At 45.7% G+C, this 26,601-nt stretch overlaps 1 protein-coding gene across 4 annotated transcripts; it reads right to left on the bottom strand.

Moving 5' to 3' along the window:
- Window positions 1-394: 394 nt before the first annotated feature.
- Window positions 395-26,317, bottom strand: LOC100642610 (PDZ and LIM domain protein Zasp). 4 transcript variants are annotated; one of them, XM_012312836.2, is made up of 16 exons: window positions 25,848-26,317; window positions 15,862-16,013; window positions 15,606-15,777; window positions 15,384-15,520; window positions 15,208-15,308; window positions 14,050-14,272; window positions 12,479-12,664; window positions 12,289-12,388; window positions 11,868-12,014; window positions 11,223-11,276; window positions 10,310-10,433; window positions 3,986-7,769; window positions 3,150-3,336; window positions 2,944-3,064; window positions 2,739-2,854; window positions 395-2,628 (listed from the first exon to the last, which is right to left on the bottom strand). In XM_012312836.2, exons 1-16 carry the CDS (start codon window positions 25,950-25,952, stop codon window positions 2,551-2,553), a joined length of 5,787 nt encoding a protein of 1,928 aa, XP_012168226.2. In that variant the 5' UTR covers window positions 25,953-26,317; the 3' UTR covers window positions 395-2,550. The 4 variants fall into 4 exon arrangements, with proteins under 4 accessions (XP_012168226.2, XP_048265147.1, XP_048265149.1 ...); XM_048409190.1 differs by having other exon boundaries at window positions 3,986-4,136; window positions 25,848-26,304; XM_048409192.1 differs by lacking the exon at window positions 14,050-14,272 and adding an exon at window positions 14,713-14,875 and having other exon boundaries at window positions 3,986-4,136; window positions 25,848-26,300.
- Between the last annotated feature and the right edge of the window lie 284 nt (window positions 26,318-26,601).

Here is a 26,601-nt window from a genome sequence, read left to right as displayed (position 1 = left end):
GCTCATTGAGGTACGCGATTATGACGTATCAATTGTAAAAAAGATTCATCAAAATGTTTCGCGTGTTTGGCTACGTTGTAGATAGGAGGTACCGCAAGGTTACTTTAATGACAAATCGATGAAACGTCCCTTACGGTGGAGTTACTTCCTGGTTAGAGACGAAATAGTTTGTGATCGAGCCTTCACGTGTTTCATTGTACGCGGTCCGAGTTCTTTCTCTTCGGAAACCTAACCGCTATTTATGGTTGAACGAATGGTTTCTGCGATATCGAAATGTTTTTTGTTTCTTGATTTATTTCTTGGCTCGCGGCTGTCTTAGATCCGTCGTCGAGATCTTTCCGGCAAATGGAGATCTATTTGGGATATGGATATGAAAGAAACACCTGGGCAATAATTTACATGAACATTTTAGTTTATTGTAAGCAACACGTAACACGGATACAGAAGCTCGTGCGATATTCAGCTAGTAGTCGATCTGATTAATATTAATACTAATCATAAATTGCGCCCGTTATGATATTGCATCGGTCTATCACGATCGAACATCGAACGTCGGGATTGCTTTTCAGGATCGAAGGGACATTCTTTCGATCGAATCGCTTTTTTTCTTGCACGTTTACGCAACGTATTGCGCCAACACCGCGTGTTCTTACTCACTAAATTATACAATGTACGCTTAAACATTTCCCTCCGATTTGCCAGCTTCGCTACCCAGTATATCTTATCGTAGCTACTATACGACACGAGCCTGTAATAATGGCACAGAAATCGGTAACCTTTTCTAAAATTACATGGCAATTGCTATCAAGTGAGAATTTCTCGATTCTCGAAGTCAATATTTTCTTCGTATTTTAATTTTGTCGCATATCCTGAAACTTAGACATCTAAAATCTATTCAAGTAGAACGAGAAGCGTATTTTCCTCGTGTCTGATCGTTTGTTCGATTTTACGCAAGCTTTCCGAACGTTCAATCGTCAAAATTAAAACTACCTTCTTGGTGAAACGATTGGCCGACTAAACGACTGGAGGAAATCGAGCCTGTTATTTCGCTCGTTCTCGATCGCCTGATTTCAGACTGGCATAGTTCCGCTGGATGATTTACGGCGAAATTCGCATGTATGCAGATTTTAACAAGTGTCTCTATCGTTGATCGGTAATCCACACGTCTTACGATGCAGAATCACCAGTCAGGTATCCGTATATTATTAAAGGTTGAATTAAAAATTTGACATGAAGAATTAATGAACTTAGACAGTCCAATAATCGCGAGAAATTTGTCGAAATTGGAAAATTTCATAAATCAAGGACAAATGTATCGCAGCTTTTATCTTCCGCATACTTTGAATCATTGGCAATTAGATCGCAAGAGGGTTGCTTGTCACAATTTCCATCAACAGCTAATCCTCTTCGAATCTTCAAAGGATTAAGCCGACATTTTCGTGTTGGATACACCTTGGTAATGCGAAATATGCGATAATGCCAGTAATACTAATTGCTTGGATGACCTTTGCGTGATTCGAGCAGGAGACCAAGTCGGCGCGTTTATTGTATCGTTGCAGAATTTTCTGCGGCAACGATTTTACGAGGTATTCGAGACCTGTCCGCCACGGAAACGTGATTACCCGTCACAAGCGAAACCGCAAGGCACAAGGAGTTCGCGTCTCATCGATATCTTACGGCTGCTTGATCCACCAATTAGTCGTGGAATGTCGAGGCAGCGAAACTCGAGGAACTTTGCCGACGCAATTACCTCTTAGGAAGTTCTTCTTCTGTACTTTCGTACAAGCGAGTCTCTAAACTGCGAAATCGGAAGCACAAATTACGTGACTGTATTTCGCTTCTGACGAAGATTTTTCCCCTTTCCCCGCTGGAATTAATTACCAAGCAGCCTATAAAGTCGGTTCGATATCGAGTCGCGACTATTTGCCGCGAGGATACGACTTTATGGCATGGATAATCGTCGACGCGATAATTGTCATTTTGGCCGAACGTAGCTGAATATTTAATTGCCGGTATAATTACTTAGATAGTTACATGGGCGCATGTAAATAGTATTTATCGTAAGCGAGCACGAGCGCGGCCGATCACGGCAATTCGAGAAACGTGATCGTTCTGGGACTGCGATCCTCGAAGTACGAAGGACACTGTTTCTAATTTTCGATCGACTTTGCCGACTTCGAGGTGTCCTGCTTCTCTAAGCAGCGGAAGATATTCGAATATCAAGGAAATTGTAATTAATCGATACAATTAGATTCGTTCGTAAATAAATATATTCGCAAATCGTCCTACGGTTATTTGACGGTCTTGTCAGCGTCAATTCGTTGGGTTAGTTGTCGTCGATCGAAAACATACAACAAGAACAAGAAGTAATCACGGTAAATTATAATTTGTGCAGAAAGAATTCGTGCTCGTAAAGCTAAGATACGCGTTTTCTTTGTAATATTTTCCGTTTCTTCTATTTGTTTTTCCAACGCCCCCGTCGCCCCCTTCCTCCTTTGTTTCCACGCCCCCCTTTTTTTTCCTCGTGCGTTAGGACGAAAGAATCAGGTTTTAACGTGCATGATTTTTGCAGAACGGACGACCGCCTTTCGCGTAGAAACTTTGGCCCTCGAGATTCTTCTTACACATCTGTAACATACAGATACACACCGATTAACGATTAAAATACGTTTCTTTAACTTTCTCCGCTAGAGATCGATCGGTTTATTTCCAGAAGCATTCTCGCACTAATTGCGTACCGTGCAGTTGAAACACTGGCTATGGTAATTATTGTTCAGGGCCTCCACCCAGCGATCTCCAGCTTCGACTGGGAATCCACACGCGAAACATTTCGTCGTGAACAATTCGTTCCAATCTGCGCAATAACGTGAAAGAAAATTCAATTTTTTAACGTGCTTGCTTTCAAGTTGGCTCTTTAAATCGAATTGAGAACATTTAACCAACCAGCTTCGCAGTAGGGCAATCCTTCTTCGAGGAAGAACTGACTGTTGCCAAACAGCTTGCCACAATAGGAACATTTGAAGCATTCAGGGTGGAAATGTTTTCCAATTGCGTTTAGACAGTCCTAAAATCATAACCATAAACGGATAAACCGATGAGTTTCAAAGGTAAAGTTATACAGGTTTAAATAGCTTTCGCGAGAAACTTACGCCTTTGATCTTGTTGTTGCATCTGTTGCAAGATGGGGCGATGAAACGTTCGAAGCAGTATTCGCAATAGAGTTGCCCCTTTTCTTCTACAAAGCCGATATCTTGAAGAGGTCGACGACATTGGCTGTTTACGCAGACGAAATGATCGGGGCACCAAATTTGTCCCAAAGCGGTAATGAATGGTCCCCTAAATAATCGCCATGATTACACATTTTTCCAAGTCTCTGATGGAAGCTGGTATTTTGATACGAAAGAAGCAAGACATAGCACAGCAAAGAACGATCGGCCATAAGACAACTATTTTACGAACCTTATGCACTCTTTGTCGTTTTTACAGCACACTGGTTTTACGACGAGACCATTTGACTTGTGATTAGTATTTTCTTCGTTAGCTGTTAACATCGTGCAAACAAGTGAACATTGTTAATCACGTCAGAACAGGATAACGAATTAAAGTTATTATTAAACAACCAAACAAAACAAGTTTTGTCAAACAATACTCGTAAATTATAACGCACTGCAGACGTTCTTTCGTATTTACAGACAAACATCACCGATTTTCTAATCTAACGGTATCTCCTAATAAGAAGATCGGATCAAATTCGTACACAATGAAGGTGTAGCCAAACTCTGTCCAACAAAGTGTTTAAAAACATCATCAGTCAGATAGTCCCTTCCCAAGCGCATGTCGATGGATCGATATTTAAAACACGAGGAGCTAGAAAAGCGACTCAACCGTCGTCGTTAGATGACGGAGAACAGAAAATATGAAAGGGGGATGCGGCAAACACTGAAAAAAACAACAAACGGAACACCTAACAACAAAGGGGGAGTACCTGACGTAAGAGTTGCAATAGGCGCACAGGGGCAATCGTGATCCCGGTCCAGTTGCTTGATTTAGGATGCCCCTTCCTCGCTTTGGCGCGCTGCTACCAGCGAAAGTTCCGCTCTTCGACCCGGCACCACCGAGACCACCGACTCCGGTACCTAGATCCGGGTGGGATGACAAATTTGGTGGGTCTACTAAACTGTGGGTATTACTAGAGGGTTCACAATGGATACCGTCCTGACAGTAATTTTGGGTTCCACATTGATTTCCGGTTTGACAACGGTTGTTAATCGAACATTGATCACCTGACTGGCAACGGGTTTCGGTGGAACAACAATAGCTTTGGGTTTTGCAGCAATAACTCTTAGTCTCGCTGCAGCTTTGCCTTTGGCTTTGGGTCTGAGCTTCGGGCTTGTACAATTGCACGGTGGGAACGTTCTGGCCAGTTTTGGCAGTCAGTCGTGCGAGCTGCCCACTCAGATTAGTGCGAGGCTTGTGGATAGGCTGGAAGGAGTTTTTATTTTGAGAGCAGGCAGTGGAAGTGTCCTCGTAGGGTAGAGGGATCTGTGGAAAAGGAAGCTTCGCCCTCGATGAAGGTAGACCAGGTTTGGAGCAGGGTGCCACGCAAACGGATCCATCGGGACACGGTGACACGCAGACTCCGCTCTCTGGACAGTTCGGAATATCGATCTCGCAGGCAGATTCTCGGCCGCAGCGACCAGATGGTTGGCCACAGGTCCCAGTTTTCATGCCAAAGCAAGGCGAAACGCATACTCCCGAGCGATCGGCAGTTGGGACCACGCATACGCCTGATTTTTGGCAAGAGGTGTTCGGTCCTTCGCACGGTACCACTACCACGCCTGCTTTGGTACCTTGATCGGAGTGAGCTTTGCAAGGTAATACCGTTACACCGGTGTCTGGACAGGGTTTCGATGCCGGAGTTCCGTAACTAACGTGACGCACTTCCGTCGAGCTGCTGTAAACTGGCTGAACGGCGGAGCTCGTTTCCGTTTTCGAGACCATGGGACAGAGCAGCGAAGGTTTGGAGGGACTCGTTCTGCTAATGGCACATACGCCTTTAGGTGGTTTCTCTCGTAGTTCTGTTCTCTCTGGCAAAGGCCGAGCTGGAACTCTTCTCTCGCATCTTTCGAAATCTTCGGTGACTTCGAGCGATCTTTTCACCACCGATTTCTTCTCCTCGCTCGTTTCCTCGCTGGTCATATACCGTTTCTCTTGATACTGAGCATGAACCGCGTCCGTGGGTTCTTTGCCTGGATCGTCGGTGCGTTTTTCGTCGAAGTCTACTGTCTTCGATGCAGCGTACTCGGCGTGTCTATGTCCGTCGTCGGTGTCCTCGTCTACTTTATAAGACACGCTCTTTTTAGTAGGGAAATGTATCGAACTTCGCTTCGTAGGTGGAGGATCTTCTCTGATTCTGGGTGCGTGAGCCTTCACGTAACAAGGAGGAGGTTCCGGAGGTCCTTGAGCAGGTGATTTAGATCTTCCTGGAGTTGGAGTCGGAGTTCTGCTCGGTATATATGTGTGACTTTCAACCGCACCTCTTCTCATGGCCACTAAATTTCTTTGATACGACGGAATAGTGTCTGGTTTCTTCAGAGAAGCGGTTATAACTTTGCTACTCGGTGTCTGAGGTCGCGATCTCACCGGAGATGGGGAAGTATCTCTCAGACGAAAATCAGGCGGAGGAGTAGGCAAAGGTCGAGGAGTGCACGGTTTAGGTGGAGGTTCCGTTCGGCTGCTTCTTCCCTCGCCGTATAAGATATCAGCAGGAGGACAATGGGCGCTTCCGTCTGGGTAAAGCGAGGGTGTCTGAGAACGACTGGCGATTTTCTGGTCCTCGGGTCCGATTTCGCGACTAAGAGGCGTATACGGTCGTTCCGGAGCGATCGTGAGTGCTTCCTGAAACGGAGAAATCGGTCGAAGTTCTTTCTTGGGCGGTTTAGGTCGACACCTATGGTCCAAGTATATAGTTTCCTCCGTGTACACTTCCTTCACGCTGCTGGAAGACGTACTGAGAGGCGTGTATGGTCGATCAGGCGCGGTCGTTAGAGCGTTCACCATTTCAGACTTCCACTCTTTAGGAGTCGAATTCTGAAGGGCAGAATGAGGTATCGGTTTCGGGCCTGTATCAGTCTGCTTCATAAATTGAACCCTTTTTTTATTCGTTTCCATGATTTCCTGAGCTGGAGGATACTTGGAGCATACGCGTCGATCCCTCGGTGCTTGTTGATCCCTCAAACTTTTGTGGACTTGTACCTGTTCTCTTAAACTCTTTTTGCGCTCATCTTCGATGCATCTTCTTCTAACGCGTTCCTGAACCAACACTTCTTCCGTGATCTCCTCGTAAGTCTCTTTGATGAGCTTCTTGCGCCCGGGAGTGTCGCTGTCGGCTTCCGTCACTCTTTCCTCGCGAACGACCGTCCTTCCCAGAGGTTGTTCTCGAACTTCTTCCACCTCTTCCTCACCTTCCTCGAAAGTCACGTGTCTGCTTCGTTCTTCTTCCTCCTGTCGTTTTCGTTCCTCTTCCTCACGTCGTCTTCTCCTTTCTTCCTCCTCCTCTCGTCTCCTTCTTTCTTCCTCTTCCTGTCTACGTCTCTCCTCCTCCTCCTCCTCCCGCTTTCTCTCCTCTTCTTCCTGTTTCGCTTTCTCTACCATTTGCTGCACATCCACGGCAGAGGTGACCACTTCGGCAGACTCAACGACCGTCTTTTCTTCAGCGTCCTCGACGTCTCTTTCGACCTGAGTGGTGGTCCTTCTCGTGTAAGTTTCTTCTTCTTTTTCCACCATTTCTTCCTCCCTTGTTTCCTCTCTGGACTCCTCTCTAGGTTCTTCCACAATCGGAATACTGGGTTGCATCGGTGACGGTTCGACGGTTTTCTCTAAAGTCATTTTCGTCTTGACGTGCATTCCATCGACATCCTCTTCCGACGTCTCCGTTATGAAGTCGTGTTCTCCTTTGATTCCTACGGTACCTTCGTCTTCGATCTCATCCGCCGGTCTCAAGTCTATCACCTCCTTGTCGATCTCGGTCGTCTCCTCCTTCGCTTCATCTTGCTTTACCACGTGTTGTGTCGGCAGCGGCGGCTTCTCGCAGATAGTCTGTTCGCGTCTACAAATTTCCGCCCGGTACGAACGATGCTCTTCCCGAAATGGTTGATTCCTCTCGCATATCCTTTCCTCTTGACAGATTTCCTTCTGATGGAACTTCTTGCACACTTTAGGAGGCTCGACCCCGCTGTAACTCTGTTCGAACAGATTGCTGCCTGTCGTAACGGTGGCTGTCCATGGTTTTGGTATAGGTTGAACGATTCTAGTAGGCGTCAGAGATCTCCTGACACCGTCGGTCGAGCTGGCTCTCGATGTTACCTCGCCTCTCGACTGTCTGCCGATGGTCTCCACCAGCTCCACCTTTCTATAAGCTGGACCTGGACAACTGACTCGATCCATCGGTTCTTCCTCAAAGCGATAGCACTGTTTCGTGACTCTCTCCACCTCCCTATCTGTGCTTTCGTCTCTGTTCCTTGACAGCGCCCTCTCGCACGCCTCGATGCAGGCTTTCTTTTCTTTTACCGCTTGTCTACTTCTTCGATCGAGGGCAGGATTAGGATCGATGTACAAAGGACTGGCAGTGGGATAAGTAATATCTTCGATCGGCTTTGGAGGCGGCCAGGCCAGGCTTTTCGATTTTACAGAGCTAGGACGGTACTCGGTTTTGGTGTTCTCGACGATCTCGTAATAGTAGGACTTTTCGTGGGTTTCCGTCGAGCTTTCTGGGATCATGATGTTTCACGGGATCGTTCCGAAGGAGGGAGATCGATGGAATTTTGCCGGGTGCACGGTCGGAAGCGAGCAAACGGAAATCAGATTGCACGAGGCACACAAAACGTTTGACACACGCGTTTGATAACACAGGCGTAGGTGGGAGTTTTGGGGTGTGTTAGAAAGAACGAAAGAAAAACAAAGAAATCAGCTGTGAGTAAGAAGCACATTGACCGATACGTGCCCGTGATCCTTTTATCGTAAAGCAAGTTCATGTTGACGATTATCGATTATTTAACTGAAAAGATAATAGGCTACTGGATCGCGGGCACGTCCAGGATGCTAAATAAAAAGAAGCGCAGCTTAAGAATGAAAAAAGATAATAAACGATAGCCAGGATCACGAAGTTACACATTTTCGTGATCGGCTGGCTACGTTCAAGCGATGAAAAACCAAAGCTCGTGATTAAAGCGATTGATCAACGCGTTAATTAAGCGTTACGAGTGAGCAGACGCACTTCTCCAAAATCATTCGCCACTCGAACACTCTGTCATTGAACGATCTACAGATTCGAAGATCAATCGCATCTCTAGACGATCGTAAAAAAAACAGGGAACACGAATTTCGAGCGCTGTGGGTTAGCATCTCGACCTTGAGTGCACCTCGAAGGAGTCGATGCGAAGCTAGGAAAAAATGTAGTTAATCAACGGTACTTTGGAGGATCTTGAAGATGCGTGTACGTGTGTATACGTCCATGTATTGTAATATATACGTGTGTGACATGAAGTGGTAAAGGGAACAACATGTATTGAGCGAAGAGCTCTTGTTCGGCTTAACTATCGCTTTATTTCGCAATTGCAGTAAGTTCTCAACACTTTACGAGAAAATCATTTGTCGACAATAATACACGGCTCGAGTCACGATCTTTTTAATTTCGAAATCACCGATTCATTCGATCGATAAAACGGAGAACCGAACAATTGGCGGTCGTTGAACAAATTCTAATCCCGTTTCGAATCGCTGTATTCGAGATTAAAGAAGAATCGCGAACATCGAATGTAAATAGTTATTTGCATAGAATTGGATTGTTCGATTCGGCTGTCAGCACGAAGACGACGACGGCGTAGCTGAGAGCTACCGACTCATGCGAATGTGAGGGAGAAAGGTCTGGGTTTCGGGTTGAAAGATGGACCGGCTGAAAAAAGATAAGAAAAGAAAAAATTATGTCTGGAGGATCATGAACGGAGTATGACTTTTAATCGAAGTACCAATTCGATTTCCGATTTCTAAGCCATTCTTTTTTCGCTCGTATATGCGTATAAAATCATTCGCTATCGATATCGTACGTGCGAGTAGTATAAGAAAAAAATAAAAAGTATTTATACAGAGGAGATACCATCGCGAAAAATAACACATTGTCGTCTCTATCAAAGTCTCTTCATCGTTACGTAAGATCTTTCTATCGAAACAGACTTGACTCATTTATACGCTATTTAGGTCTCGAATTCGGTCGTCCCAGTTTTCTTTCTGATCAGGCTGCATCGTTGTTGCTCCATAGGACCCACCACGATCTCGATCGAAGTTCAAATAAACGTGTCACCCTGACGACCGTGATTGTCGAGAATGTCTCGCGATGTAGAATGAAATGTCGCAGCCCTCAGAAATCGTCGTCGACGTCGTGAAAACGACGAGCGGATGAAAGCAAAGTTCGACAGAGAGCTTGCAAACGACAAAAACGTGACGGCAAATAGTTCGAATGATCCGTCTATCGTTGTGAACGCGCTTCAATGAACGGAGTTGCGAATAGAAACAGATAGATAGATAGATAGATAGATAGATAGATAGATAGATAGATAGATAGAGAAAGAGAGAGAGAGAGAGAGAAAAAAAGATAATGCGAGGGACACAAGCCAAATGGGGCATATTAGCCAAAGCTAGAAACTCGGTCAGAGGATTTGGATCTAATCGTCGTACCTCTGAAGGGCACATTTTTTGGCTTTGGTAGTACCGAGAAGAGACCTATTTGCAACAATCGAAGACAAAGTGAGGCCAAGGATAATAGGCGGGTCCCGCCATTAGGATTACACCGATCGACCAGAGATCGTTCCTCCAGATACCAAACGAGAAAGTCGAGCTTGTCATCGGTAATTTATACGACCGCAATTTCCGCTTTTGTTTCCTGCTAGCGTTCCGGGTTGACATGGCTCTGGCGTGCCTGTCGTAATTATCGCTAGAATGCTCGCGTCGCGACGCGGAATTTCATGCACGTAACAGTCGAGGCGAAAAGCAGAGGTACTTCTAAAATCATGCTACTACGGAAAAGGAGCTCAACTTTTATCTCTTTCGTCTTATCCTTTTTATAGATCTCTTTTCGTTTTAAAGAGGAACGTAGTTACATAACGCGATCGTCAATTATGTAATGACAAGTCGTAAGATGGAAGAACGATTTCACGTACGTTTAAACGGCGATCTCGACGATTCTCGTAGTCACTTTTCCCTCGTGATTCTTTAGCGAGTCTAACCGCGATGTATTACGAAGAAAGAAACTTACCGGTCACAGTCTGACTCTGAGGTCGCGGTAGAGTGCTATTTCCTGTATTCGCTAGCGGCGGTGATGATATAGTACTGGATCCTCCAAAGGGTTTAGGACCAATTAAATTGTTCGATGCTGGAGCCTGCATGATAGAAGATACTCGATTATTTATCGTTCTTGTTCGATCAAAGCACGAATGATGGTACAACGATACGATTAACAATATGATTGTGTGATCGGAACAATTAACGGACAATGACGTTTTGCATTTCAACAAATAACAATGAAGGTACACGTAGAATTTCGTTAGATGTGAGATTAGTGAGGCATCGTGGCAAACAACATGACAAATGCGATGCATATTGCTACGTTTAATAAATTAGCGTGTACGTAACGAGTCGAGAATTTCGATTAGCGTCAGAAACGAACGACGAACACTGATAACAATTATATTCGCCGCTGCCTTGACATCACGTTGCATCGACACACAAAAGAAAAAAAAAAAAAAAAGAACAGAATATACACGGTCTTATCTCAGCAATCGCGCAGCATCGCGATCGTAGTGAAATTTTCTCCACACGTTGGCATCGTTCTCTGAAAAAAGCGACAACTTTGAGAGAAACCATGGTGTCAGCGACGTTACCCTTTCGCGCACTAAATCACGAACTCAACGAAAAGTTACGAATTCAAGCACAACGTTCGCGATATATTCTCCATGCTCGAATCACACAGCAAAGGATTTCGTCGACCTTCTTTTTTTCTTTTTCTTTGCGTTTAAACTTTTCGACGTACTTCTCTGGAGAACATATCTGGTATTCAAAGCAGCGGCACCGCGGTCAGCGTGATTTTCATCGGATCGCTAAGGACGTACCTTACCGAGCGTAAGGTTTCGAGTGTGAGACGTTTAAGACGAGTCGCGTTGGGACATTACCTGCACTGATCGGAAACTGGGTGGATTGACGGGCGAAGTGCCAAGGCGGGTGGGCTGTAATACATAAAACGACAGAACGATGTCACGTGGAAGTGGCAATTAAAAAGGGGAGAGATTCGTGGCAGAGTCGAGGCAACACGCACACTCGTAGTCGCGCCAGGCTAATTAGTCACAGCTTCGAAATAATCGTCGCCGACGCGAATAATTCACATTTTCCACTGACAAAACCTATTCTTGCATTTACTATCGGGAAGTACAGCAGCGCATCAGAAGGACGATCAGGTCGAATATCATAACGATGAATATCACCCGAGTGATTCATATCTCTTTTCTCGCCGAACTTTGACTTTGTTTTCTTGTTTCTATTTTGCTCGATCTCGTTTTTATATCGATCTGTATTCCTTCTTGGCTACGTTCGCCGCGTCTTTCGAACGACTGTTTACTTTCGAATTTAACTCGGAGACAAGATCTTTCGGATGTTCAAGTATCATAGAATTCGTCGACGACGAGATCGCGATCGACGATGCCGATCGAGACTCGACGAATCGTCGTTCGCATCGAAGAACGTTTGGGTAACATCTCGGAAAATGTCGGAGATTTAACGACGGTCTTACTGTCGGATAAAAATCACCGGTATTGCCTAACCTCTGTACAACCGGTCTGAATGGTGATCGTGCTCGTAAACGTTTTCGATTCCCAGTGGCAGTTGTCGTTGCTGATGCAGCCGTTCCTATTCGGGGACGATAGCTGAGAATTCGGGAATCCGTAATCGGGACTCGTACGGTTGCTAGCCTGGAAAAGCAATTAGTGCCAAGCAAACACCACACGTGTTAAGTCTTAAAACTGTTTTCTTCCTAGATTCTTTGAAATTCGATAAAATCAAGTCGATTGGAAAGAACGATGCCCCGAGATATCAGGCAAGATCGAAGCGAACAAACGATCAACTCGGTGTCATTTGCGAGCGCGGAAAGCAAAATTAGATGCGATATTTCGAAACTATATAGGAGGCACGTAAGAAAAAGGAAAAACGTGGACACGAGGACGCGATTAGGCGAAAGATACTTACGGAGAATGGTTGAGGCGATGATGCGTGATTACTCAAAGGTGGAGACAACGGTGCATTGGCGAGTGCAGCGGAAATCGTGCTCGCAGGAGCCTTTCCGCCTCTGTGACATTTAATTGGCACTTTATTCAAATTCTGCGCATATTTCGATCGTTATTCTATAGGTTTCGTGTCGTTATCATATAATACTTACGGTGGTATGGTAATTGGAACCATGCCAGCTGGTGCATTTTGCCTGGCGACTAGTTTCGCGTGAATGTCGCAGTACAGTTTGTTGTTGATATTGTAATAACCGACGTTCTTCAGGGAAGTGCCACAGGTGGAGCATTTGAAACACTCTACGTGAAGATTTTTATCCTTGATCCTTACGAACACACCCCTGCGGAAAAGAATGTCCGATTAAGATGACGATCGATCTTTATCCGTTCGATCGTTTTAATAGGTGCAAAGTGCATTGTTGTCGGATGTGCCACGAGTTTTTCATCGAAGTATTCAGAGGAAACAAAAAAAAAAAGAGGGGGTGGGATTCGATACCTCGACGAGGGAGGCCGAGAACACAGGGGTTATCACGTTGTATCGTGGTGTTTCTCAAAAACTAACGTCTGTTCGTGGTTGCGATGCCGTGTTAAGTGAAATGAGTCTTAGTTAATCCTTGGTATCGTTTACGTACTATTTGAAGAAAATAACGTGAAAAATTGTACGAAATACTTAAAATATGTATCTGTATTGAACGACGCAACGAGAAAGATTCGTAAAACGCGGGGAAAGTTATTCACGGAACGTTTCGAAGATGTTCGATTTCTTGAAAAGGGCGTAAAAGGTTTGTAAAAAAAGATATGTCGACAAAAAATACTGAAAATACGTACAAAAAACACAACATTTATACAAAAAAGGAAAAAACACGTTCAAAAACAAAAAAGAAAAATCACAACATCGAAAGCATAGTTTATACCATCCTGGTGAATACGTAACCAGAACACAATTCGACAGATAACGCATAGAATGCTAATGATAAGTCGAAGAAATGCGATGGAGGTCGAATAATGATCAGACATACGTAAATCTTGCTAATCAATTCCCATGAAAATTAAGCAAGAGAAGCTCTCACAATTGCCAATGATTTCCACACTTTTCCGCCGAGTAATGAGAATCGCGAATAAAAAGATACATCCTTTTTCCAAGGAGCGATACTAACGACGATAGAGGCGACAGAGAAAGAGATAGATAGATAGATAGATAGATAGAGAGAGAGAGAGAGAAAGAGAGACAGATTCTGTGCTTCCATTCAAAAAACATAGCGACAAAACGTGCACGTTTACAAACATCGATATATCGGATCATCGATTTACGATGGACGAACGCGAAAAACGCACATCCTCGTCTTACTTAGTCGAAAAGCGTTTCGGGATGATACTGGCGTACGACAATCGAGCAAAATCAAGGCGGCCATAATTTTTGCGTACTCTTTGTCCGGCCAAGAACGTCACGTTAGGAACGAGAGTCACGATTCGCAACGAGACACAAAAAAGAAAAAAAGAAGCAAAAAGTCCTGCTACAAAAATACTTGGACGAATGATCGTACAAAATATCACGGAATCGCGAGCTCGTTCCCACCCACACCCACATACGTGACATTACTTTTTTGTTTCTTTTTTCTACGGGCGAGACACTTAATAGAAGCGACATATCGTCGAGAAGCTAAAATTCTCCGGTCAATTTCGACCGTGCAAGGGAAGAGAGGATTTCACGTAAATATGTAGTTACACGAGAACTCGGTCGCAGTTGCTACAACGAACAACCGATGACGCCGGGGAGGAAGAAGAAGACTCCTGTCGTTGCACTTGACGTTTCGACGACGGACTTTCATTGTAATTGACGGCCGGTATACCGTGCAGGGCATGAAATAGAGGCGTGGGTGATCTCGGCGAAGTGGCCCTTCCGCCAACGGCATGGCTCACCGACGAGTAAAACTCTGTTCTCGGAGGTACTACGACATGGAAGTAGAGAAACCGTACTGTGACTCGACCAATACGAGAAATTTGTCTAATAGCCGCGAACAACTAACGAGCAAATTGTTCTCCGTGGGAACATTCTCTGTCATCTCTTATCCTGCGCGTGAACGAATTTCTAAATCGTATCGGATACTTCTGACACGATCTCTCTTTATATACAACGAGGACGAATTTTCTGGTGCCAGTTACAATTTAAGACGGTGGAGAATTATCGTTCAGAAAATCCGATTCGACGTTAGAAATCGGAACGTAACCGCGCCGCTCTCTTCTTTCGTGCGTCGAAAGGAAATGGTTTCGTGGTCGCTGCAACTATTAGAATCGTCACGGTCCTATTTCCTTTCTCGTTCTCGATGTCTCCGGTCTGAAAGAAATAAAGTAACGACCGAGGAGACGATGCGCCTCGGCGCGAACTTACACGATGAGCCTCTCGCATTCGGCACAAATGTTCTGTCCAGGTGGAAGGCTTGATTGCGGCGTCGACGGTTGCTGCTGCTTGGTTTCAGGCGCCGAGACTGGCCTCAGTCCTGCCAGGGCCGGCGAAGACGGCGTAATCACGCCGCTCTGCGCAGTTGGCTCCGCTATTTCGCAAAGAAGTTATCGTACCGGCATGCACCAGACTAACTGGAGCCAGTTGATCCAGTCGAAAAATCACTGGAGAGAGACTCTTTATCGCGCGTTACGCTCCTTTTAAGAAACGTTTGTTCCACGTTTTGCGCTCCGTTACCGTTAACTTACTTAACGACTCTCCAGAGATTTTTCTTAGCTTCGTTTTGCATAAGACGTTCAACTATTAATAACAAGACAGTAGTAAACTCAAATTCGTTCTCGATAATTCGACAGAATTCCACGAATCTAAGAGGCATCGATGTTTCTTTGCTATTCGAATTTCTAAACGCGATTAACTACTAACCGGGTTCCGGCGTCTTTGGTTCTTTGTCCGCTTCCTGAACCATCTTGAATACCTCGCTGTTCTCCGCGTTGTAGTTTTTCTCGTTCTTTTTAAAGTTCACCCTGCAAACAATCGGCTCTGTTACCGTAAACAAAACTATTCCTGCAATGGTTACGTTCTATCGTAGAAGATCTTACCCAAGCACACCACCGGCTAGAACTTCCGCTTGCGCCGAAAGAGTTTCCGCGATAGTCTCCTCGCTATATATACCCACCGGGCTGTTGTACTGTTTGTTAACTATAGATTTGATCGAACCGTCTCCCGTTCCATTCAGCTGCAACACGCGAATAAACGTTCGTTAGATCGTTTTTGGCGTTGCGTCCCAAAATTCTCCGCTTCTTTAACCGATTGACACTAACGAATGGCTTTGGACTGAAGTTGTGACCGCTTCCGATGTGCGATCCATCTTGTTTCTTGGCTGCCAAGGATGTCTTCGTAACTGGAGCGATATTGCCAAGCCCTGCGGTGGGCGATGGCGATGGCAGGGCCGAACTTATCGGAGACACGTGTGGTTTCCAGGTACTACCGCCTCTGCGAACGACAGTAACGAGATAAACTCACGGTAATAACCGATCGGTCGGAAAATGTTCGAGTCGCAGTCGCGTCTGTTGCTACCTCTGTATGGTCAACTCGAAGTTGTTGCCAGCTCTCACGATAACATCCTGCGCGTCCTTGTGCCTCAGATTGTACATCTCCGTGTTATTGACCCTGATAACTGCATCGCCGGCCTTCAAACCAGCCGCTTCCGCCGGCGATCCGGTATTAACCTGCAATGCAAGATGTTTACTCAACAAACGAATATCGTGTTTTTCTCTAAAAATGGTAATTCGGACGAATTCGTCGTCGATACGCGCCCATTTTCCACGGATACGCGGACTCTGTCTTCTCGGAGTCGGAGGAGAGGTTCGGAAGACTCGAGCCGCTATATTTAAGTGCATGCGTTACACCTCGAATGTTGGATACTGTGCATCCATTCACGCGAGGACGTTCGAAAAAAGAAGGTTTCGCTGAGAACACGAGCAGGAACGTCGAAGATAAACCAGGGGGAGCCTTATTGAAGTCTAAGAATACGTTTTTTGCTCGATCTAAAACCCTCCTGCTGTTTATTTCTTGCTGTTCATTAATCGTACACGAAGCTTAAATGCTTGATTATCGTCCTTTCACGCTCGCGGATCTGCCCGTACGTTCTCGAAGAAATCGCCAAGTACGCTTCGTAAAGAATTCTTTCTAGAGGTTCGAACGGCCCAATCGCGACACTGCCAATCGTCGTTATTTATGCATCGCGCAGTTTTATCTTTCTTCGCCTTAGTCAAGTTCAACAGACGCCCGGCGATTAAGGAAATGAATTACCTTGCGTGATCAATGAGTCGCTTTAAATCATCATAATTTATCGCGTAACACCTCACACACTCTTCTAACCGTGATTTTCCTGCAAGTTAATTACGCTATTAATATATTTGGTAACCAGTATGCGCAGAGGATACGCGATCCGCTTTGCCTCGTTGCTTTTGCCCATTGAACGAGACGCTTGATCTCTTTTCGGCCAGCGATTAAGAGTAATCGATACTTTAGAGAGGAAGAAAACGAAACGAAAAGCTCATTAAGAGCCTCCTACAGTTAAAGAAGAGTCGGCTCTCGTCCCTCCTTTCTTCCTCCCATGTTCTGGCGGAATCGAATATAATTAATAGACGCGCATCAGACCGATCCAGGCCCTAGTTCTTTCTATAAATAGTAACCTGTACGTTCGTTGATTTATTATCGTTATTTTTATTATCTCGTACACCGGAGAACGATGCCTTTTTCCACGCTACGTTCCTTTTATTTCCAGTCTGTCGAGCTACGAATAATTTTTCCAATGGCTGAAGAGAGTATGGGCCCGATTCTTACGCACACACGTAGGCTCTCGAGCAAGAGGTTTTTAATGATCAACCGTGTGGGCTTCGTACTTAAGCTGGCGTCACGAAGACGAAATCAGGGCAGAGGGTGAGTTGTTCGATTTGCACGTCTGCCTCCAGAAATAGGAATGCGAAGTTGCGTCATCGTTGTTGCCGTAATAGTTGGATACGTTTGCTGTGCACGTTATTATCAACAGCGTGGCTGTTCGAACGAGGGTGGGGAATCATCGGTGTTTCGCGTTCCGTGAACACTGGCAAGAAGATTCTAGAGCAAAAACGATACCGATTCGCCAGACGCGGTTAATGGTCAAGGAACTCGTGGCGTACTTTTCTGTCCCTAGGTTCACGAAAACGTAGGACGTGGACGTAAGTCAGGGTTAAGCTCGGTGGGCACCGTGAAAGCCTGCCTCTAAAAATAGTCTCGGACCGGTTTAAAAATAGGCCCCGAACACATACGCCTCTTATTTGTACGTATACTCGAGCAGCAGGCCGAACCAACGGTTAGAATGCATCGAGATGCAGCATAGTCTTATACGTATGACATATCGGAGCCCAGGCCGTGTATTCATTCTACGAACGCTCCTGCCACCGCGTGAACCGCGATGAATGAACGAGTACGCGCGGACATACGTGTTCCGAGCGTACACCAACTCGGGCCGGAGCGCATGCTTTGGGTAATAATAGCGTCTGACAATTTTGGATAAAGTATACTTTGCCTCTGCTGGCCTGACCGCCTCGTAATGGAGTATACTAATTTCGTAATTAACTGGCCGGGAGGCGTGTTCAATGGAAAATGACGCGAGCTTCCCTCTACATCGAGCGTCGACGCGTATTTCGTAGAACCGAATCAACGCTACTAGGTTTATTTTCCTTCGGGATAGAAAGTGAAACTCGCTAAACTGTTAATACACGTCGTATCGTGATCTTGAACGAAAGCGTACTCGTTACGAAGTACGTGGGGCGCGTATTTGTGACGAACATCCGTGACTTTAGTGGCTACGGAGCTACTGAACGTATTATTAATAACGACGTATCTAAAAATATATGCCGAAAATATGTGTGACGATGCAAGTAGATGCACTTGAATGCAGTGGAACCGAGAGCGAGAATACGCCAAGGTGTACGAGGTACGCATTCCAATGGGCGGGTTATCAGAGACGGATCCATCCTACCTTCCATGCTGGAATGCATTTCTGTTCTTTTTTCTTTCTCTCACTTTGAGGACTTAAGGCTCGTTCATACGTGCAATACTCTCGAAAAACGTGGACAGGGAACGGGCCTCGGTCAGTGACACCGGTTTTAATCGGACCAAATGAAAGGGAACGCGCTCGATGGAAATAAGTCACCGATACTTTCGCGTCTTCGTCTCGTTCTTGTTTCGCTATTTTAACGTCGTGCCCGTTATGAATTTCACTGCGATCGAATAACAGTACTAATCGTTCTGCTAATGAAACAGCGTGTAAAAAATACGACGAAAAGAGAGAGAGAGAGAGAGAGAGAGAGAGAGAGAGAGAGGGGAATTCTATTAGAATTACCGGTGAAACGCGATTCTCAGCGTTCGTCCATGTAGAATGCAAGCGTGGAATTTCAAAGATATTCTTTGTATTCGAGAATCTCCACGCGGGAACTTGGAAACGCTCGGAAGCCATCGCGTTCGTCCAACGTCTTCGATTATCGTATCATCCCGTTTCTCGCGATTTCGTCCACATAGTCGTGACGCATAGACCGATAAACTTATCTGCCACATTCGCGAATACTCGCGCCACTCTAATTATATATTCCTGCATACATAGGTCGGAATGGTTTGCGGCCGCGGGAAGAGGCAAAGTCAACGGTAGCCTCTGTTGTCCTAAGGTAAAGCAGAAGAAATAGATAGTGACGTCAGGCCGAAATTATCGGCCTACGTTCGATCTGGCCTTATCTTTTCGAACAAACTGCACGATGCTATTCGCGCGCAAGATGTAACAACATACATACGTACGTAAGTACGTACGTATGTACGTACGTATCCAAGCAAACGAGTCTAGACGAGTGTATCGTTCGCGTGTAGCCGAGTCGTAAACCTCCTTCTACGGAAGGCTGAATATCGATGACGTCCATGCCTCTAGAGACCGAGGTTCTACGATTTTTCGTAATGCAAAACGGTCGACTGTGTCGAAACGCGTTGATACATTTTGATCTGCCAAGCGAACGCTCGTTTTTCCTTCGTTTCATCGCCTTCTTCGTATTTGCTGTAATCACGACGAAGCGATGGCAACGTTACGCGACAACAGGGACGAAACGTAGACGTCTTCTCGGAACGGTGAGTAAGTGATTACGCGTTTCGATAAGCCAACCAGGAAACGGAGTGCAATGTATGCGTGAAAGTGGATTCGATTCTCGGAGGTGCTCGTGATTAGGCTCGATGACACACTCGAGCCGGAAGAGCGTCAACGTCAGCCACAAAGGATCCTTGTTAGATGCTGCTCGAGAGAATCGTCGGCATAGAGTCGACGACTCGAAGAATCGAACACAAGATGCGCCAGTCTCTCTCGTCGATGACGCGAAGCGAGCACTCGGAATGAGCTCACCTCGCTTCTTCGTCGGTTGATAAAGAAAGCGACGGAGGAGCGCGTGTGGTCGATTAGGATTATCGCGGCAACGTCTACGTTTTCCATTCGATGTTCGCATTTGGAACTCCAATGACACACAGTAGCGATATGACGTGCTATTTTCAAACGCGGAAATAGACGCTCGCAACGTGCGATGTTTCTCGATGCAACAGCATTTTTCTCGAACGGATTACAGTTCTACCAGCTACTATGAGAAGCGTTTCTCGAGCGAATCTCAAGTTCGATGATGTCGTAATAGCGATGCGATCACGACGGCGAGGGTGTCGTATTACCCACGAATTCAAGAGGTGCTACTCTAGAAGAGACAAACATACGGCAGAAGACTGATTTCTGGTCTGACTTTTGGCAAATTTCCCACAACTGCCTCCCACTGTGTCTCTTCATTCCCGAAATCGAATCGGCATTTACGATGGCGTTCCTAAATCTTCGACTTCGTCATCGAGATACAATTTCACTCTGCCTTGTCTGGCTTTCCTCATTTGTCTCGCGAACAATACAGGAAAAAATCCTATATAACACGATATCCGAGAAGTTCCTGTTTCTTTCACGTGTCGTTTCTAAGAAAAACTTGGACGATCGTTACGAACGATATCCCAATTACGCGTCTACCTCTAGAACTGTGGCTAATTAACGATCGTACATACAACGTTGCGTGTAACGATAGGTAATTTCCAGAATACAGGAAGCGTGAAAAGAAACGCGCCAGTGAAAATGAGACGATAGAAATCAGGGAGAAAAGACGATGGCAAGACGAGAGGAGGGCACACGCGACTCGTCATGCCAATAATCGTACGAGATAAAAGAACGCCATGGCGTCGTGAAAACGGTAAAAAAGTCAAGGAATTGGGAGGAGGGGTGCGCAGTAAGAAATAAAAGCGATATTTTTATATCCACGGGTGTAAGCTCGTCTGTGGCGTCCGCCACCGGGCCTCGGTCTCTATTAATATCCACGGGCCGGGCTTCCTTTCGGCCTCCGCAGCAATTCTCTTTGCACCGGCGGACCAACGATCGACCACCGGAAAGAGAAGCTCCGATTGGAAAAAAAATTTCGTGTCGCATCTTCGGGCTTCCGCGAACGTCCTTCCGTTACGTGACTCGTCGACCAACGAGATTTCAATACCAACGATCATTCTACAAAAGGACGTATAATTTTTTTTACCAATACCGTCTCGAAGAAGGTTAAAAAAGAAAGAGAAACGTTTGCAAGACCGTAAAAGAATTCGCAGATGAGTAGTTTCGAGTATTTTTATCGCAAACTTAACGATTACGCGCCCGTGTCCTTGGCTGCATTTGCATTTACGCGTAAAAGGAATAACGTATAGCGAGCAAGTCTGGTTGCTCGGCGAGTGGGCGATCCGACGATTAAAAAGCCGTACGTATTTTAAACGCGCTGATATAAATTTGTCCGAAGATCGTTTTCCGATGTGTACGAAAAGACGGTGCGGCGGTTCGAATTGCGAAAATACCGTATGTCACATCGATTGTCATATCGACAACTTTGCCGACGTTTCCCGTCCATGGGCCAAGTGTATTTTCGTACCGTGTGCAACGGATTTCTACATCTCTGAGAATCTGTATCTCCAGAAAATCCGGGCCAAAACTCCCACGAACTTGCACGGATTTTCCTTCACAACGGCGACCTCGTCTTTAAAAAATGTCAATATTCTCGGATGTTTGTAGAAGGATAAAAAGGACTTGGATAATCTGACGATCGATGTATCGTTTAAAAACCCAAGATATATTATCTGCGAGTTCTTGACATCTTACGAGAGGAGCACGACCCCTGAATCTTCTCGGCAATTGTGCCAAGTTTAAAGCATTTATTTTTCAGCGATAATTTCGCTCTACCTTCGCGCGTCCATGAAAGCAAGAACTTTGGTCAACGTGCTTTCACGAATTACGTAATCACGCACAATAGTTCAGATACTATCGAGTACGATAGCTGGTCAGGAACGAAGATAATCGAATAGTTTATTTGAGCTGATAACGAACAGGTCGGTAAACAACGTTGGGTGCAATTGTTGCCAGGTAGTGAGCGGTTGCCAAGCTTTAGATGAGAGCCACGACGATGCCAGAGTTCTTCGATGTTCGCTCTCCGTCATTGAACCGTTGCGTACAGACGATGATTTATCAAGCAGATATCAGTCTCGAGCACGGTTTTCGTTCTGAAAGACGTTAAATCATTTTATTACGATCCTGATACTCGCAAATCTTGGTACAGCCGTTCGCTCTCTTCCTCCATCTCTCCCTACGCATGGTAGATCGTACAGCGATCTATTTTCTCGGGTTTGATCCCAGCTTCGAGGAACAAATCTCGTCGAATGCGGGCTTCGTGGAAAGCCGGAAACTCTTACGTGTCTTTTTCTATCGCTCGTCGGAATTACGAGGTTGCAGCCGGTGCGAGGCAGCTGGCGACATCCTGCGCCAGCTTCGAATTCGCGGTTTCCACCCCGCTGTTTCTGCCATCGCTCGTAAACAAATCGGCCGTACAACTTTTGCCGCGCAACGATTACGTTCTCTTTACCGTGTGCAACACGGAGTTAAGCACGAAGCCGGGCCTCGTAGACATAAACAGAATTCACGAACGGTGACTCGACGCGACGGCTTATTTTCGATAATGACGAAAATCGAACAGCAAAAATATCGCTGTTCTCGATACCGTGCCGTTCGCCTTTCCTCCCCTGCACTCCCCACCCCCGCCCCCTCCCTCTTTTTCTTTCACTCCATTTTTCCCTCCATTCCCATTTCTTCGTTTCTTTTTCTCGTTCTCTACAGCCCGTTCTCCAAGCGGTTCTTGCCAAATGTATTTACGAAGATTTGCTTCTATGTTTAGTCGGGACGATGCATAATATGCTCCGTGTTGGTTTCGCGATGCCACGGTACTTCATTTTTCAACGGCGAATTCTGTAAATCGCTTTCTTCCCACGCGGCTGGCAAAAGCCCAGCTATTGCCACATTCGTGTGTTAACCTTTATCGGAAGGAAGTGCCTCCCTCGGATAGGCAATATGCAAGATATTTTTGTCCGTGCCTGGGCTACCTGTTAACGCCAATCGTTGCGCAATATTATTGTCGTACTCTTTACCTTGAACGTACGAAACTACTGGAAAAATAATGTGTCGTAGCCGCGCGTTTAACGACCATAGTAGTTAAGTTATCGATTTTATCGTTGCGCAAACCTATTATTACAGACATGGACGATTATCGTCGAACCGTTCCTTAAAGACGATCACATGATTATCCTGGTCGAAGGTATCTTTTCCTTTCGTTCGAGTTTCTATCCTTGTCAAGTCGACGCGTTCGACAGCAGTTTGCAAACGATACGAGGCTAGAACGAATCGAATCTAATCCCCGCCGAAGCGAGCCACCACCGTGCGAACGATAAGAAGTTATATCAACTATCCCCTGAGCGATGCGTGTATGTTCTTTGTACTCGTTATCTGGATTTGTAATTAAAAGTTGTTAGAACGATACGGTAAGGGAAAGAACGTTAATAAAACGCGTTATGAACGTGACGCTATAATCGGCTAATGACACGAGAAATTTATGTCGAGTCCTTCCTCGGTACGATAATACAACTCGTACGCATCGGTCGCCAACGAAATATCGCATAACAACGCGCCCACGTTGCACCGACCGCGTCGCCGCGGAATCGCGGCAACTCGCGCGCAAATACACGCAGCTGTTGGTCGCAGATTACGAGACCGAAACCTCTGTCTATGTTTGTAATGTTACGTATGTTACGTATGTAAAATTAGTCGTTGTTGCCGAATCTCGCGGTTATTTGACCAAAATGTACGAAACGATTTCTTTATTTCGAAACATCAGAGTTCGCTTGTCAATTCGCGGACGAAACGTACGCCTGTATCGTTCGTCAGAGTGAAAAGATTACACGCGTACGAGCACGTTTCGAGTTTCACGTAGTCGCGGCTCGTCGATAAGAGCGTTTCTGTCTCGCGCGAATCGCGGCCGACGCTTCTGTCGTTTAGTTTCCCCTTTTTCTCGAGCGAACAAGCAGGAGACGCACGTGCTACGTCGCCGATTGGTATTTTTATCGATCGACACAAGATCGCTCCCTCCGACGAAAAATTTATTTTCGCGGTGACCAACGCGGTCCAGGAAGCACGAAGCCGTCGACGACATCGTCGTCGTCGTTGCCTTCGTCTTCGTCGTTGTCTTCGCGAGCGGGGCTCGACCCGGCTTGCGCGTTTCGCAAAGGCACCTTCTAGAAATAGAACGCCCAAATAATTTGCCTCGGATTACCAGCGACGCGACGCTACCTCTCTCTCTCTCTCTCTCTCCCTCTCTCCTTTTCCTTCCTCTTTTTCTCTCTTTTTGAACGTCTTCGATGCATCGATTTTTAAAAACATTCCTTCCTCGATTATTTCTCCATGTAGATAGTCGCTCGCCGTTATTTCTCGTAGGTTTCAAAATATTTTGTTTTATCGATTCTTTAAACGTGCAAACGAGTAAAAAGGCCAATGGTATGCCAAACATCTTCAGAAGTCTACGAATATGTTTACCCGATGAACTCAGCTAATAACCTTTAAATAGATTCGTACGCTAAGACCCACTAAGTGACCGGTTGGTTTGGTAAATACAGGCGACGATCGTCGTTGTCACAAAGCGGCGAGCGACGCGTACGTTCTGAAATTGACGATGTCGAAGAACCGGGGAGACGTCGGATTAACGCGAGAGCACGATCTATAAATCCCGCTAATGGTTACCGCGATGAAATGGCAAACTTCGTTAAAGCAATTACTCGCGATTAATTTGTAATTCCGTCGGGTGGGAGCGTTTGACACCGGTAAACTCGTATTTCTCTCCTTTCCGAGAAACTCGAGGGCGGCCGGACGTCGTATTTGCGGCCTCATAAAATAAACGGAGCACGTGCTGCTAAGAAGGCCAAGTTCGAAATGTCGATTGTAAGATAAAACTGTTGAACGTTCGAACAGAATCCACTTGCGTTTCGCGATCGTTTGGCGAAAAGCGCCCTTAAGGCGCACCGTGTTTTAAGTTATATGTCACCTCTTCGTTAACAGGTGGGTAGTTGAAATATTTCCTGATCGATGATTTATCGTGTACGTTACAGGTCGCTCTTAAAATACATATTCTCTTGCTCAACGATAATAAACACGAACGCGTGTACGTACACCAAGATGCTGGAAAATTTACAGCGGCGATCGACATAACATCCGGCATGATATTTCGTAATTAGAGTCATTGAATAAAATCGACATCGAAGTAAACGAAAGAAAGTTGTAAATTCGCTGGAAAGTCACGGCGATAGTAGCCAAAAGCTTCTCGTGTTACAGTACGCTTAGTCGCCAAAACACGGTGGCGACGGCGGTCCGCGCGTTTCGCACGTAGTTGGCAGCGATTTCTACCGATGCGCGTGAAATAATTTGGCGTTTGTTAGGCTATTACGTAATTCTGACTTACAGTCCATTATGGCGAAAAAAGACAGTTCTCGTGATCGTTGAATACGTTCGGAGAATTAAATAGCTCAGGCTCCTGTTATTTTCGAGATTTCGTCATGGCCGCTAAACGTCACAGTGATCGGCGTAGCTATTCGTTGAATAGAATTTCATTGAATTTTATCGTCCACACGAGTTTTTTACGATAGCCGATTTTTACTACGCAACGATTATCTCAGTATGTTTGTAAATTGCGTGATGTTTGTAATACACCTATAGCAATAATCGGTTGAAGACGAGGTCTTTATCATCGTACGTCGATATCATACGTCGATAATGACAATTCATTGGCGCAATAAGTTTAAACGATTTCCAGTCCCTTTATCCGAGTTATCTGATAATCGTAATAAAAATACTAACGATTTTTCACGCTTATTGAAACGGCCAGATCGATAGATAGCCAGAAGAAAGTCACGATAGTCGCATCAGGCGCTGAAAGACCGGAACGTCGATGCGTAAGACACGATTGTTCGAAATTGAACGCGTTCCTATCTATCCAATGTTCTATCGAACTTGGAAGGATCCGTTGCGATGTATCCACGTTGGAAATTTCGAAACAATTAGTAAACAACGCGAACGCGTTAAAAAATATGTCGGCTAAGATAAAAAAAAAGCTCACCTTTTGTACGACGAGCGGTGTGCCAAAATCCTTGCCTCCCTGAAGACGAAAGCCCCAGGGGGATCCTTCGAATCTGGAGAGTTTGACGTTGATCAGCTGGGCCATATCACTGTCTTTTCTTTAAGTGGTTGATAAAAACTGAATCCTCTATGGGCGACGAACAATGCGAAGAAGTAAGAAACTATTAGTTGACTGGATCGTGGATACGTCAGCGAGACCGATTTCCTATCTGTTACGACTGAATTCGAAACTAAAGGCAGAATATGCACGTTGCACCGGTCACGGTTGACGGCTGCCTTTGCAAGGCGAAATCGCGCGGTTGGGAGAACGGCACGTACGTTCCTGAAGAACGCGCAGACCGGAGTAAAGGTACGGTACAGCAGACGTCGAGGACGGTCAGTCGGGCAGCGGGGCCTGCCTGGCTGCCTTCCTTCCATCCGATTCGGCTTTGCCGCGGTTCTGGCCAGGGGCGGGGATAGGGATAGAGACCTAACACGCGGGTAGGAACGAGACCGCGATCCAGAATTATTCGGGGAGGGAGTGAATGGAAGGTGCGACAAAGAGGAAGCTCCGCGTTTCCACGCGCGAAGGAAAGAAACTACCAACGAGATACACATATCTGTTTCGACTGTGTATCGCGGCCATTAGATACAAAGGGCAGCGATGATGCGGGAGACGATGATGCGGCCACGGGGAACGATGATTTTCGATTAAAATCGGTGAACGGTAGACGCCTGGAAAAATACCACGCGAC

This window comes from Bombus terrestris, chromosome 10, assembly GCF_910591885.1.
Source record: "Bombus terrestris chromosome 10, iyBomTerr1.2, whole genome shotgun sequence".
NCBI lineage: Eukaryota > Metazoa > Arthropoda > Insecta > Hymenoptera > Apidae > Bombus > Bombus terrestris.
The sequence above is the reverse complement of the archived record's forward strand: the minus strand, read 5'-3'. Positions and strand labels throughout refer to the sequence as shown.